This window comes from Carica papaya, chromosome 2 (assembly GCF_054855325.1).
Source record: "Carica papaya isolate Zhongbai chromosome 2, ASM5485532v1, whole genome shotgun sequence".
NCBI lineage: Eukaryota > Viridiplantae > Streptophyta > Magnoliopsida > Brassicales > Caricaceae > Carica > Carica papaya.
The window spans coordinates 36,950,010-36,964,718 of record NC_142310.1 but is presented as its reverse complement, the minus strand read 5'-3'; the positions used below and the strand labels follow the sequence as shown (position 1 = coordinate 36,964,718).

The 14,709-nt window shown below is 38.6% G+C and overlaps 3 protein-coding genes across 3 annotated transcripts; 1 reads left to right on the top strand and 2 right to left on the bottom strand.

The window, feature by feature from the left end:
* Positions 1-11: 11 nt before the first annotated feature.
* LOC110813358 (FAM133-like protein) lies at positions 12-2,745 on the top strand. The gene is made up of 5 exons (XM_088212293.1): positions 12-58; positions 666-690; positions 928-992; positions 1,082-1,159; positions 1,611-2,745. Exons 1-5 carry the CDS (start codon positions 12-14, stop codon positions 2,563-2,565), a joined length of 1,170 nt encoding a protein of 389 aa, XP_088068419.1. The 3' UTR covers positions 2,566-2,745.
* A 276-nt stretch (positions 2,746-3,021) lies between these two features.
* On the bottom strand, positions 3,022-10,293 carry LOC110813337 (FAD/NAD(P)-binding oxidoreductase). The gene is made up of 5 exons (XM_022040423.2): positions 9,590-10,293; positions 7,810-7,909; positions 7,611-7,706; positions 7,445-7,525; positions 3,022-3,340 (listed from the first exon to the last, which is right to left on the bottom strand). The coding sequence occupies exons 1-5, from the start codon at positions 10,159-10,161 to the stop codon at positions 3,278-3,280; spliced, it is 912 nt and encodes a 303-aa protein (XP_021896115.2). The 5' UTR covers positions 10,162-10,293; the 3' UTR covers positions 3,022-3,277.
* Positions 10,294-10,922: 629 nt separating this feature from the next.
* LOC110813397 (ATP synthase subunit beta, mitochondrial) lies at positions 10,923-14,609 on the bottom strand. The gene is made up of 9 exons (XM_022040504.1): positions 14,057-14,609; positions 13,335-13,410; positions 13,155-13,243; positions 12,905-13,022; positions 12,725-12,828; positions 12,486-12,644; positions 12,176-12,400; positions 11,773-12,084; positions 10,923-11,364 (listed from the first exon to the last, which is right to left on the bottom strand). The coding sequence occupies exons 1-9, from the start codon at positions 14,540-14,542 to the stop codon at positions 11,251-11,253; spliced, it is 1,683 nt and encodes a 560-aa protein (XP_021896196.1). The 5' UTR covers positions 14,543-14,609; the 3' UTR covers positions 10,923-11,250.
* Positions 14,610-14,709: the final 100 nt, after the last annotated feature.

The following is a 14,709-nucleotide window of genomic DNA, read 5'->3' as shown; positions in this document are numbered from 1 at the left end:
ACAGAGAGGCCATGGATATGGACTGGGCCGAACTCGCTCGGCCCAGAAAGCGAACTTGGTTTGTGGGCCTCGGAGTTTTTCCTTCTAACTACCGGTGCTGATTGGGCTTTTTTTAAATATCTCTTTTAACTTTATTTTTTATTAATATAATATTTATAGTTTATTTTTTGATACTAAACATAATTTAATCTATAATTTTATTTATCTGCTTTTTTATTTAATTTCAAATTTATATGTATTCTTATCTAAAATTTTCGAAAAATTCTGGTGCCCTTCCAAAATTAATTATTAAAAAACAAGTCGCTGTTAAAAAATTAGATTAGATTATCAAGCCTTTAATTAATTTTATTAAGCGTCAAAATGCACAAAATGAAAATTACTATTCCTCCAAGAGAAAAAAAAAATGCTCAAAATAAAATTACGTATCTCGTACGTGCGGCTCGTGTGTGTAAATCTATATATACAAGCTTAACGCTTGTGCGACCCGAATTCTTTCTTTAGAGCTTTCTGGAAGGCAGGCAGCAGGCGTAGTAGAAAAGTCAAGCCCTAGCTTCTCCCTTCTCCCTTCCGCTGCAATCACTCTTTCTCGATCAGGTGCTGTTTTTCAGATCTGTGATTATCTTTTGCTAATTTCTGTTTCTGTTTTGAATTGTCCCGGTGATTAGGGATTTGGATTTGAGAAACGTCACTGTTTGTCTTGATTCTAGATGACAATTGATTTGTGATTGAGATTAACTGTTAATCAGGGCTTTAGATCTCGGAATTTTAGTTCATCGGCTTAGATATATTTGGGTCGAAGATTTCCTGATAAAGAGATGTTCTTTTTATGTGTTTGGTCGTATAAGGGATATTAAGCTTTGTTCTTAAATCATTCACCAATCTGCTGTTCATTGTTTATGACTGAAAATTTTCTGTTGCATAGCATAGACGATAAGTCATTTTTGCTCTAGCAAAGCGTTATCCTTTTTAGTTGTGTATTTCCCAGTTGACTTGTCTTTGATTATCTTGAGATTTTCTATCTACAGAGTTTTAGATATGAAGAATCTGACCGATGAGTATTTATTCAACTTATTTTACACAGATTTCAGATATATTGTGGAGACTTGTGGCTTTGGACTTTTCACTCAGGCCTTTGGCATTGTTTCCGTTCCCCCATAAGGTAAGAAAGTTGGTTTGAATTCATCCTTCTGGGAGGATATATGCTTTTGTTTTCTTTTCTTTTCTTGTAGCTATCCATGGCATTTTGATGGTCAGTTTATGCTTGTGTCGACCTCGGTCACTTAACATGTCATGTGAGGTGTAATCTTATGGGGTAGCTTTTGTGCCTTTAATGAACTGTTGAACTGGTATTTATCACATTATTCTTGAAGGAGTAGATTGGGTTGGTTCCTCAAGTTTGAAATAAGTTGCAACTGTTCATATTTACGCATGATATCTAATTATTCTACATTACCCCATTATTTCTTTTGTGCGTGATATTTTTATGAGGGTATATAGTTAAATAATAGAAGAGCTAACATTGTTTTTTCTCTTCTGTGAGATGTACTTCCGGTCATCATCATACCAAAATGCAGATATTGAGCTGGTTTTTGTATCTGAATGGACTGCAGAAGATTCATCCAGTTGGTGGAGGAGAAAAAGAAGAGAGCTTTAGAAAAGAAAGAAGCTCCTTTGAAATGGGAGCAGAAGCTGGAAGCTGCTGCGAAGGCTAAGGCTGATGCTGAAGCCAAGGAGAGAAAGTCCAAGGCTGCAAAACATAAAAGAAGATCTGTTTCTGAATCTAGTTCTGAAAGTGATAGTGATAGGAGCGTTGAAGGAAGAAAGATAAGGAAAAGATCTCACAAGAAGCATAGAAAGCATGCCCATGCTGATTCAGGGGACAATGACAGGAAGAAAGACAGGAGATCAAAGAGAAAGCCGAAGAGACGAAACTCAAGCTCAAGTGGAGATAGCAGTGAAGAGTCTGAAAGTGACTCTGAAGAAGAGCAGAGAAGGAGGAAGGCAAACCACAGAACACACAGGCACTATGATTCAAGGTCAGTATCTAGTGCTTCTGATGCTTTGAGTGATGATGGCGAGAGAGTGAAAAGAAGTCATGTGAAGCATCACAAACGCCACCACCATTCAGAATCTAGTGATTCAGATTCATCAAGTGATGAAGACCATGTTAGAAGCAGAAAGAAAAATCACACAAGACATTACAAACGCCATCGACGGTCAGAGTCTAGTGATTCAGATTCTTCAACCAAAGAGGATAATGTAATCAGAAGGAAAAGCCATCGGAAACACCATAAACGCCACCTACATTCACAGAGTGAAGATTCAAAGTCTGATTCTGATGGGCACAGGAATATTCGAAGAAGCCAATCGCTGGGAAAGTCATCCGATGACAACCTGGAAGAAGAGGGTAAAAAATCCAGGCATAAGAAGAATGGTCATTATCGACATCATCACAAACATAAGCATCATAATGTGGAGAAAACTCATTCTACTGAAGATACCAAAGCACCCGATGGGAAGGATCATGCAGAGATAGGAGACAAGCATGATCGGGAGCAACAATGATCTGGAGTGTCCTTAGTGATCTGGGTTTATCATTCAGCGGACTGTGGATGGTTGGTTTAGATTGTTTTAGCAACTGAGTAGCTTAAGACTTCAATCTGAATTTGTAATCTGCACTCTACTTGTTACTGATTATTTGGCTCGTTTGGAATTTTGGATCAGAAATATTTCTCTGTTTGCATACTTTATTGTGCTTTTCGATCGTGCCTATTTTTGCCCTCGATATTGATGTGATCTAGCACGTCAACTGACGACACTGTTTTTCTTGAGACTTTCAACTCTTAGCCTTTTAAGAATTTAATCACAGATAAAAGTTTATTCATTGTTCTTTAAGACGTAATAGTGTAAAAGTGCAAAAGAAACATTAAGGATAATATCACTGATAAGAACTTAATTGCAGACAAAAGTTTGTTCATTTGTTCTTTAAAGCGTAATACTGTAAAAGAGCAAACGAAACAATAAGGATAACATCAATGATCATTATGAGCAGTGCTATAACGGGTCCTTTACAAGTAAAACATGAAGCCGTTTTTCGATTTCTCTCAAGTGTATACAGTGATTGAACTGTTGAAGACAGCTCACACAGTGAAAATTGCCCAAATTTTTGGTTTTATTCGCTTTGAGGAATTTCATATCCTCAGCCACTTGGAATAAAGAATAATTGTCAACTCTTCTTCAACAATAATACAACAATAGGAACCAATCCTGAATTTTGTCAGAAGTTCTTTAGTATCTTCTCCCTTGAGACTCCATCTGCCACAAGAATTGAGGTTACTTCCTGCAGACACAAGAAAACCAGCACTATGTTACACTTCCATCTAATCTAGACCAGAGAGAGTTTTTGTCGAAATCTTTGCTGCAATCAGTCATTATTTGCAAATGTAGCCACAGCTTCTGTAGCACAATTCATGCTTCAATCTTGCGATATGTAAACCTCAATCATATACTTGTCCAATATATAGCACCCAATTTTACAAATGCACTACAAATAGCATATTTAGTGCTAGAGCAAGATAGGAAAAAGAAAGGCCAGTCTAGGGCTATAATACTCCATTTCATAACAAAGGAGTACTAAGTACAAGTTTTTCAAGATAATTCAGAACCTTCACCATATTTCCATAACAGTCTAAAGTGGCTACAAATTGCGAAAAGGAAATGGCATAGCCATGTCGGAAAAATATTTGGGGGGTCTTCATTCAGGTATTATAAAGACATTTTTGCCGAAAGAAATTTTTTCTAGTATTTGACAACTTTTTATACTAAAAGACATCATTTTGTGCCTTAAAACTACTGAGAGTGTGTTTGAATTATGGATATAGGGAAAGAAAGAAAATGATGATGCGTCCTTACTCTGAATTGCTTGGTTTTTAATTAAAAAACAAAAAATAAAGAGAGAAATGGACAGTTTAGATCATCGAAGTTATTTCCCTTCAACTACTCTTTTTCAATTAGAAAATAATAGAAAATAATCCCCCAAAATGTGATAATTTCTTAATTTTCAACTATGAACTACTAAGTGAGGACGATTATACTGTTAATATTAATTCCCATATATTAGTGGGCGAATGATATAATATTTCTTATTTAAATATGATAAAGTAGAACTCAAAAGAAGCTGCATAGTAGGATCTTTCATACTTAACAGTCTCGGCCCTACAATTCACAAATCCTGGTATTCTCTTTCTCACATAGATGGCCGCTGACTTTCTCCATCTCAGATGTCTTCTAATTGTGCTTTTAGGTCATCTCATTCTCAGAGTTTGAGCTAAACCTGTGGAAGAGTGAGTTGACTATGGTAGATAGTGACATTTATGAGGCTGAGCTAGTTGCGACTTTGAGCTACAAGCCTGGGGTTTCTCCTATATTCTATCTAGGCTTGTCTCTGAGTGCTAGGCACAAGAATGTGAAAGCTTAAGACCGCTGGTCAAGATATAGAAGCAACTGACTGGTTGGAAAAGTCACTAGAAAGCAAGCTGCCACTTAACTTGATTCATAGCATAATTGCCAACGGTCCTGTCCATTACCTACCCCTCCTCTCCATTCCCTGAGCTTATGGCCAGGAAGTTTACAATTGGTGGGCGTGGTCCAGGCAGAGGCTGCAGTTCACACTAGGCAGCTCCTGTTGTTTTCGCACAATCCCTTAAATGGAGCCATCTTCACTGAAGCTTGTGTTTCCATGTCTCTCTCTTTTAAGAAAATGAGAGTAATTGTTAGCAGAAGGTGGATGTCTGACATTTGGTTTCAGAGGCAGTTTAATGATTTGGAGCTGGATTCTGTGTTCTCTCCGATGTATAGGTTCTTTAGCTGTTTATTTCCAAAATATATATATATATATAGAGGTTCTTTAGCTGTCAAGGTCAGCCTGGAGCAATGGATAAAGAAATTTGGAAATTCAATAGGAAAGGAACATTTACTGCAAGGTTTCTGTAATTCATACATTCCTCTTCACAGGAAGGTTGCCTAGGGAACTACTCCTGAGGACTCTCTGGAAGGACTCGGCTCAAATGCTGTGTTTTTATATGGGAAGCCAACTGGAATAAGATTCTCACATTGGACAACCTGGATAGGTGTGGCATCACCTTGTTAATAGATGTTCCTCATATAAATGTGAACTACATACATAATCATAGTCAAGACCTTTATGAGAGAATATATTTAAAAAAAAAAAACTTTTATGAGAGATGGACTTCGATTCATGAGATTCAAATGGTTGCTGGAAAGGGTTCAGAATGATAATTGAGCTTGGTAGGGACCCAAAGCCAACATAATCATCTGCCTCTCCTTGTTTTGGCTCATCTAGAAAAATAGAGACAGAAGAGTTTTGGATATATACTCTCTACCCATTGATTTCAGGACACACACTCACCAGCAATGGAGAACTTGTGGATGGTTTTGTTTCTTGTCTCTCTCTTTTAAGAAAATGAGAGTAATTGTTAGCAGAAGGTGGGTGTCTGACATTTGGTTTCAGAGGCAGTTTAATGATTTGGAGCTGGATTCTGTGTTCTCTCCGATGTATGGGTTCTTTAGCTGTTTATTTCCAAAATATATATATATATATATAGAGGTTCTTTAGCTGTCAAGGTCAGCCTGGAGCAATGGATAAAGAAATTTGGAAATTCAGCAGGAAAGGAGCATTTACTGCAAGGTTTCTGTAATTCATGCATTCCTCTTCACAGGAAGGTTGCCTAGGGAACTACTCCTGAGGACTCTCTGGAAGGACTCAGCTCAAATGCTGTGTTTTTATATGGGAAGCCAACTGGAATAGGATTCTCACGTTGGACAACCTGGATAGGTGTGGCATCACCTTGTTAATAGATGTTCCTCATATAAATGTGAACTAAATACACAATCATAGTCCTTTATGAGAGAATATATTTAAAAAAAAAAAAAAAACTTTTATGAGAGATGGACTTCGATTCATGAGGTTCAAATGATTGCTGGAAAGGGTTCGGAATGATAATTGAGCTTGGTCAGTTTCCCATAAGATTAGTAGGGACCCAAAGCCAACATAATCATCTGCCTCTCCTTGTTTTGGCTCATCTAGAAGAATAGAGACAGAAGAGTTTGGGAGATATACTCTTTACCCATTGATTTCAGGACACACACTCACCAGCAATGGAGAACTTGTGGATGGTTTTGTTTCTTGTCTACAGCCTTCGTACATGGGTGATGCCCCATTAGTGCCACTTGAATATATTTTTTTTGTAAAAGAGAACAATCTATTCAACCAATATGTTAATCCTATAATGTTTTCCAGATAATTCAACACTAGCATGAAGATGGTTTTTTCCCTTAATATTATAAAGAAAAAGCTGCACATAGGAATCCTTTAATCCCTTCTAAAGAGAGGTAATTTTTTTTTCTCAAATGAAGGAGAGGTAATAACAAGTCAAACCAAAACTAAGTATCGCATCCTAGGCTATTTGGAGGGGAAATAAATCCCATAATCAGAAATCTATATCTTAAGTTTTTGTTTCTTCTTCTTTTTTAGAAAAAAGGAGCTCTTCTCAATATAATCATACATCAAACTCAAAAATTGACTACTACTTTCGGCAAACTTACACTGCTATCAAGAAAAACTAGGGAAAGCAAGGCCAGGCAACTTATAAGAAAACAAACATCATATCCCTGAAACTCCTGACTTCATTTTATTTGCTTACATACAAGTTTCATTTCTGAACACTGATAATATACATCTGTTAGTATTAGGAATCCCCTCTGTCAGCTTTAGGCATTTGTAAGTTCCAAAGCACCAGAACTTTATGTTTACTAATACCCTCAGGCACCATCTCCCTTGAAACCAACAAGTCATAATAATATTAATCCATCCAGAGATCGTTTAGCTCAGTTATAATTGCATTAAGAATTGGGAATAACAACATATAGTTCAGTAAAGAAACAACAAACAAGCTCATGGTAACATGATGTTCCTTATTTCCAAATCCTTTAATTTGTATAAAACATCAGGCAGACACTGCAGGTAGTCCAACCTGTTATTGATCTAAACCCAGTTTATCCAAATTTATCATTGAATAAGACATGTATCGGTTGCTATCTCACAAACATTAAATTCAATCAGAGCACCTAGCTAAAAGCCCTGGACGCGTTGCAGTGAAAACTTCCTCATACAAATAACAAAGAAAGGAGATGCCAGACAATTTCAAAAATGGAAGAAGGGAGCCAAAAGTTACAATTAGAAGCATGAAGATAAAAAATAAAATAAAATGAAAGAGCATTTTGCGTCATTCTAGAGTTTACATATCTTTCAGGCACCACATGGTTATATAAAAGCAACATGCAACTAACACACACATTAATCCCAATAATGCTTACAATAAAATAAAAATAACTGAAGATAACTAAACTATAAATAGAATCAAACCTCTGTCATTTGGTTCTGTCCGCAAAGCACAGCAGCAGTGGCCTTAGCGGTAGAAATTTGTTTGGCTCTAGCAAAGGCAGCCTGCAAAACAGATTGTTTGAGGAGATAATATTTGATTTCAGGAGGATATCAACCTTGCAGCATGTAGTTGCAGAGACATTCGTACCTGGACATAGCCACTTTCACCTGTCCAAGTATCATCTGGTTGTGATAATACTGGTACAATCTTGACACCAGAAGATTCCCAATATTTAAACCTATCCTACAAGAAGAACAAAACAAAAGGTTCACAATGAAACAGATAGGATTGGCATTTCCAAAGAATAATAAAGATTCAAAATAATGAATGCATAAGCAAATCGAACCTGGTAAGCCATTCTCTTCAGGTTTCTAGCCCCATAATAGAGCCTCACATCAGATCTCCTATCAGCACCAAATCCTGATTCAATGAGCGATCGGATTGGACTGCAAATTAGTTTTTGTGAGTGCTCAGTAGCAGAAAAGCAAAAGCTAGAAACATTTTGCAATTACCAACATGTAATAAATGACAACAGCACAATTGAAATGATTATTGTTATTTAAATATGTAAAATAGGAAATCCCAAATTTATAATGAAAATTTACTGTATACTTTCGGTCATTTTCCCTCAATGGGGTCTCACCACTGGAACAAAAATACTACCCATGGAACTAGGAAAAGGGGGAGCTAGCATCCACTCAAAACAAGGTGGCCCAGCCCTTGAGAGATCATATGGGATTTAGTGGCTGAGTGGCCGCACATGAATGTGTAGTTCTTAAAGAGGAATAGAATAAACAAATATGGAGGAATTGCTTCACATCACCCTTCAAAAATTTGTCTCACAGACTTGTTGAGTGGCCGCACATGAATGTGTAGTTCTTAAAGAGGAATAGAATAAACAAATATGGAGGAATTGTTTCACATCACCCTTCAAAAATTTGTCTCACAGACTTGTTGAGAAAATTAGAGATGCATCCGCATTCTCCCTTAGTATATCAAGCACAAAAATCAAACATATTCCATCAAATCTTAATCACAAACATGTTTCTTTTTCTCAAAAGAAAAAATAAAAATCAGACATGCTACGACTGATGTCAGCATAAAATAGTGAGCCCAAGGCATTGACTTAACTCACTTCCATCATTTTCTGAAAGATCAAATCCAACAGTCCAAGCACAGGACCTCAAAATAAAACACTAGTACTCAAGGGCAGATCAATCAGCATATCATCCCAAGGTAAACAAAACTGTTTTTTTTTTTTTGAAATAAAAAGTGTGAAATAATATTAACATGGTACCAAACAATCGGAGGTACCATCCCTATACAAAAGCTTCACAATGTTGTTAGTGAATCAATAACATACCCAAAATCCACAAAGTAAATAAAACTGTTACTAGAAGTTTGTACTGGCCTTAGTATCACTAAACTAATAATTTCCAACAAGATTTCTTCCAAACGCGCCAATTTCCCAACTAATTGATTGCTCTTGTTCCAAATAACTTACTACAGATTGGAGACCAAGCTATGGAATTCCCGTGCTTCTCAGGTTTTATTTTCACTATTCTTGGAGAGAAAACGGTTTCATCATAACTGACACTCTCCACTATACAGAATGCATCACAGTTGGTGCACGAAGAAGATGACATCACAAAGCCAGAGAATGAGGAAAACCTAAAAACATGTAATGTTACATGAAAGCTAAGTTGACAAGTGCTTGCTAGAACAGAAAATAGATCTAACACAGGATGCCCTACCTAAGGTTTGATATAGCTAGTGACACCCTGAAAACACCTATAGAATTAGCAGAACTAATGCTAATTTGTGAAGTGCCTGCTAGAATAGGAAAGGTATTGTGTTTGCATGTCTACCTTGGATTTCTATTAAACGCCATGAAACACCTATTGAATTAGCAGAAAGATCCACTACAGGCAAATTATTATATACACATACACACCCACACGCATAAAGATACAAATTTGGCTAAGTCGATAAATCTGGAGTGTATTAAATTAAAACCTAAAACCTTAAAGAGCAACCAAAGTCATAAATTCAAAACATCTTATGTCTGTTAAGCTAGCAACTAAATAGGAAACAAACAAGAGCAGAACTGCAGAAAATACCCTCACCTAATCCCCGATCCCGTGGCAAAAATGAAGACCGTAGGGTAATCCTCTGGCGGATCGATCTGGTTGATATCAAAACCGTTGCCCATTACCTGACTCAGTTCGACCACGTCCCCTCTTTTCAATCCACAGAGCAACTCCGCAGTTGACCCCGCCACGCTCTTCACCAAAAACTCGAAAGCACCGCGGTCAACGGCAGAAGAAGGCGGGGAGGCTATGGCAAGGAAAGAGGGCTTTGAGATGTCAGGGAGCCGGAGCTGGAGGTACTGGCCGGCGCGCGTGTGGGAAGAAGCTAGGTCCGGAGAATCGGAGATGTCGATGCTGACGTGAAAAAGGGAGTCGGCAACAGGCTCAATCTCAGAGAGAGGGGCCGGAGTCCAGGCTGCTGTGTCCTGCCGGACTGCGGCGGAGGCGAGAGAGGCGAGACGCCGTTTGTTGGAGAGACGGAGGTTACTAGTCAGAATATGGGAATGAAGGCGGCTTAGAATAGACATGGGAGGGAGGGAGAGGCTACGGTGCGCATGGGAGCGAGAGGGCGACAGAGAGAGGATTGGAGGAGAAAGAGAAAGGGCCATGGTTCTTTCCAGTTGTACGTAGTTCGGTTATATGCGTTGCTATGGCGGGTTGGTCGGCTAGAGAGCGCCGGCGCTAAAGTTAGGGGGCGCTGGTGATGAGGTGGCGTTTGACAAAATGCGCTCATGCGATAGAGGCATAGGTTTGGGTACAGGTTAAGAAGATGGCCACGTGGCAGATTTACGAAGATGAGCCTTTCAATCCGGAAGATAAGAAGTGGGACCCACTTCCATCGTTCAAAATTTGCAACTTCATATTATATCAATCGGTAAATGTCTTGTATTTGCTCTTTCGTTTTGGTGCAGGAGTAGGAAGGCTGCTATTAAGTAACGTTGGATGGAGAAGCTTACAGCTTAATAATATTTAATAGCAATTATATGATCTTATAAAAGCTTTCGATCCACTTAGGAACTTTGCACTTATTATAATTTTGTAAGTAAAGAATTTCAAAGCGGTGAACTCTTAAAAGTACACAACTTCTGGTTTAACTTCTCCACAATCAACTTCGAAGTGGTGGATAAAGACAAAAATAGTCAATCGTCTTCGTCTTGCAAGTTAATTATTAAGAGCAGCAAATTTGAAGAACTGAACATTCTCATCTTACGACGCAGCTGCGTTTTCCATGCACCTATTCCGCTCAGATTGACAAAACACGATTTCAATCACTACCAAATACAAAACAGCTTTATCCAAACAACTATTTAGATCATATATAAGCCCATCGGCAACTGGCTGAGTTCAAATGAAAATCACTCAGGACAAGTAAAATAAACAGTACCCTTGCGGAAAGAAAAAAAACGCAATTAGAGCATTCGATGTTCTGAAAATCCAAGGAAAAATATACACGTCCGCCTTCCTTTTTCCCCTTATTAAATTAAAAGAAAAAAGCGATCTTGGCAGGACCGGCTTCCAGTTCTGTTGCACTTTCACACTCTGCCATAACCTTAATATGGAAATTTAAAAAAATCCTCGAGTACATTTGGGTTCCAAAAAATTGAACATCCTGCTGTTGGTATCACCAACACCACCTAGATTATTGATTTTTGCATCTATTAGAGAAAAGAACAAGAAGAAAATCGAGGTTGAATGGTTTAAGCAGCTGATTCCTTGGCAATTTTCTCTGCCTTTGCCATAACCTCGTCAATGCCTCCAACCATGTAGAATGACTGTTCTGGGAGTTCATCATATTTTCCATCAAGCACACCCTGTAAATATTCAAAAAAAATTTCTCCATCAATAGATATCAAGGATCGCGGCATCAAAACTCAAATTGCCATTTGCTTACCCTTAAGTTTCAATACAATCAAATAATAAACAAACCCTGACTGTTACAAGAACCAGAATAATAATCCACATCCACGAGAAACATGACAACCTATGGACCTCTGAAAATTTTGACAATATCTACTTTAGACGGTCCTCTAAAGGGTTCCAGAAATTCTTAGATCTCGTGCCTGGTTATAGAAACAGACTTCATGAATATGACAAGTTTTCAAGTCAAATAACTTGTTCTAGCAGGAAAACTATCATGAACCCCAAATGACAAGTGTATTGCATTGCAACAAAAAAATCACAAGTATAAGCTCCATTAAAATAGGGGGGGGAAATAGTACCTGGAAACTGTTTACGCTCTCTTTCAACTCCACATACTTGCCAGGGGCACCCGTGAACACTTCTGCTACATGGAAAGGTTGACTCAAGAACCTTTGAATCTTGCGAGCACGAGCAACAGTCAATTTATCATCTTCACTAAGCTCATCCATTCCCAAAATAGCAATGATATCCTGCAAGTTCTTGTAGTTTTGAAGAACTTTCTGAACACCACGAGCAGTGTTGTAGTGCTCCTCACCCAAAATATGCGGGGAAAGCATACGAGATGTAGAATCAAGAGGATCCACAGCAGGATAGATACCAAGCTCGGAGATCTACACAACGGAGAAAGAGAAAAAATGCTCAGATCTTAAAGATTAATTGTTGGCCATGAATATTAGAACAATAGGTTGATACGTTGCGTACCTGTCGTGACAACACAGTGGTAGCATCCAAGTGAGCAAAAGTCGTTGCAGGTGCAGGATCCGTCAAGTCATCAGCAGGCACATATATAGCTTGGACAGAGGTTATAGAACCTTTCTTTGTGGTTGTAATTCGCTCTTGAAGGCCTCCAAGATCAGTAGCCAAAGTAGGTTGGTAACCGACAGCAGATGGGATACGACCAAGCAAAGCAGACACCTCAGAGTTAGCCTGCAGGATAGAAAAAACTCAGAATCTTACAAGATAAATAAAATGTAGTGCATGACATGATATGTTTACACCCCAACATACTTACTTGGGTGAAACGGAAAATATTATCAATAAAGAGAAGCACATCTTGTCCTTCAGCATCACGGAAGTGTTCAGCAACAGTTAAACCAGTAAGCCCAACACGAGCACGAGCACCAGGGGGCTCATTCATTTGACCATATACAAGAGCACATTTGCTGTCAGCCTGTAAAGAAAAGAAAGGATAATGAAGAAGACTAAAATGCAATAATAAAGACATCGAGAAGTAAAATGTATTTCATTGACCTGCTTGTCTCCTAGCTTAATGACACCACTTTCAATCATTTCTCTGTACAAGTCATTACCCTCTCGAGTACGCTCACCAACACCAGCAAACACAGAGAAACCACCTGATTAACAGAGAACATGTAAAGTTTGGTTAAATGACAAAATACAATTTTGAAACTGCATTTTTGTGAAACCAACCATGTGCTTTGGCAACATTGTTAATCAGTTCCATAATAAGCACTGTTTTTCCTACACCAGCACCACCAAATAGTCCAATCTTTCCTCCCCTTTGGTACGGTGCAAGGAGATCAACAACCTGTAGAACAGACCAACATTGATAAACACACAGGAAGAACATGAGACAAAAATTTCACCTTAAACTCAACCTTATTTAGGTAGGAGATGTAGCAAAAAAAAAAAACATATCATATATCAGTGTAGTAACCACCTTGATACCAGTGACAAGGATCTGTTGTTCAGTTGCCTGATCAACAAAAGCTGGAGCTTCTCTGTGGATGGGCAGATAGTGGTCCGTTTCTGTCATAACATCAAAATAAATAATATATATCATAATTAAAACACTATTCCATAAAATAACTCAATTAGAAGGAATGTCTGTAATTCTTACTGATATCTCCTTTCTCATCAATAGGCTCTCCAATAACATTCATGATACGTCCAAGGGTAGACCTACCAACAGGAATCTACACAAAAATATGCAAATATATTAAAATTGTCTTATCAGTTCCAAAAGTTAAATAATAGAAGGCAAAAAGAAAGGAAAAAATTTTCAATCTCAAAGCCCAATAAACCCAAGACACAACAACTACAAGAGAAGCAGATCAATTGCGTGAATACTCAAGTTTGATGAAGCCAAGACTATTCAACAAGTAAACTCTAAATTTCCCACAGCATATCTTAATTTGGGCAGACAGCCAAAAGTAGCTTTTACTCAATGAAATTATCAATCTACATAAAGATCTAGATCTGCGAATAAAATAAAAAATCTCCTACTGGCGAAGGTAGACAAAGGCCTTCTGACTAGTTGTAACTGAGGCGATTAACAAGTGATATGGGTTGAATATGAAATCTAACTGGAAGAACTTATTGGCAGAACATAAAGAAGCAACATTCGAAGATCTTATCGCACTCAAAATACCAGAAAGACCGGATCTACATTCATACAACTATTACGCATCTTTTGGGTTTCCTACTTTATTTAGGCGCTGATAATCCAATAGCACCAAAAGCAATAACTTTTACCGGAAACTCTAACCGAACCAGCAAATGAAACCCAGCATTCCTCATCGAGAGACATAAATTTGCATAAATATAGAAAACTAGGTATACCTTAATAGGAGACCCGGTGTTGAGGACAGGCTGACCTCTAACGAGCCCCTCGGTTCCGTCCATAGCGATGGTCCTGACCACATTCTCACCCAAGTGCTGAGCGACCTCGAGCACCAGCCTGACCGAGTGGTCTATCACCTCGAGCGCGGTCAAGATAGGAGGAAGTCCCTCATCGAATCTCACATCCACAACGGCACCGATCACCTGGCACACCTTCCCGACCGCACCTTTTCCGGTGAATTCATCGGTGATCTTCCCACTTGTCTTTTTCGCCTCCACCTTAGGAGGCGTGGGCGGTGCCGCAGCGGCTGCCGAGGATGTGGCATACTCCGCGGCGTGTGAGAGGAGATACCCGCATGGAGATGGGCGGCAAGAAGGAGCCGGTGACGAAAGTCTAGGGCTAGGGCCTGAGAGAGTGGATGATTTGGAGGCAGATCGGCGAGAGGAAGAACGGATGAGAGACGATAGCAATCTTCGAGAAGCCATTGATCAGGGCTTCGAAGAGAGAGAAGAGGAAATATGCTAGGGTTTGTGGAGACGCTGCGTGTGTGCGTGAGACCAGTATTTGTACAGGTGAGAGTGATTTTTTCACTTTTACCGCGGAGTTAAATTAGGAATATTCCTCTCTCTTTTTTTTTTTTTACTTTTTCCGT

Excerpts from the sequence above, each read along its gene's own strand:
- LOC110813358 (XM_088212293.1), top strand. The coding sequence starts at position 12 with ATGGATATGGACTGGGCCGAACTCGCTCGGCCCAGAAAGCGAACTTG. Across the intron at positions 59-665 it reads CGGCCCAGAAAGCGAACTTG|GGATTTGGATTTGAGAAACG; the intron begins GTTTGTGGGCCT and ends CCCGGTGATTAG. Across the intron at positions 1,160-1,610 it reads TGTTTCCGTTCCCCCATAAG|AAGATTCATCCAGTTGGTGG; the intron begins GTAAGAAAGTTG and ends AATGGACTGCAG.
- LOC110813337 (XM_022040423.2), bottom strand. The coding sequence starts at position 10,161 with ATGGCCCTTTCTCTTTCTCCTCCAATCCTCTCTCTGTCGCCCTCTCGC. Across the intron at positions 7,910-9,589 it reads GCCACGGGATCGGGGATTAG|TCCAATCCGATCGCTCATTG; the intron begins GTGAGGGTATTT and ends ACTAATTTGCAG. Across the intron at positions 3,341-7,444 it reads GACAGAACCAAATGACAGAG|GAAGTAACCTCAATTCTTGT; the intron begins GTTTGATTCTAT and ends TTGTGTCTGCAG.
- LOC110813397 (XM_022040504.1), bottom strand. The coding sequence starts at position 14,542 with ATGGCTTCTCGAAGATTGCTATCGTCTCTCATCCGTTCTTCCTCTCGC. Across the intron at positions 13,023-13,154 it reads TCCTTGTCACTGGTATCAAG|GTTGTTGATCTCCTTGCACC; the intron begins GTGGTTACTACA and ends TCTGTTCTACAG. Across the intron at positions 12,829-12,904 it reads CAATGTTGCCAAAGCACATG|GTGGTTTCTCTGTGTTTGCT; the intron begins GTTGGTTTCACA and ends TCTGTTAATCAG.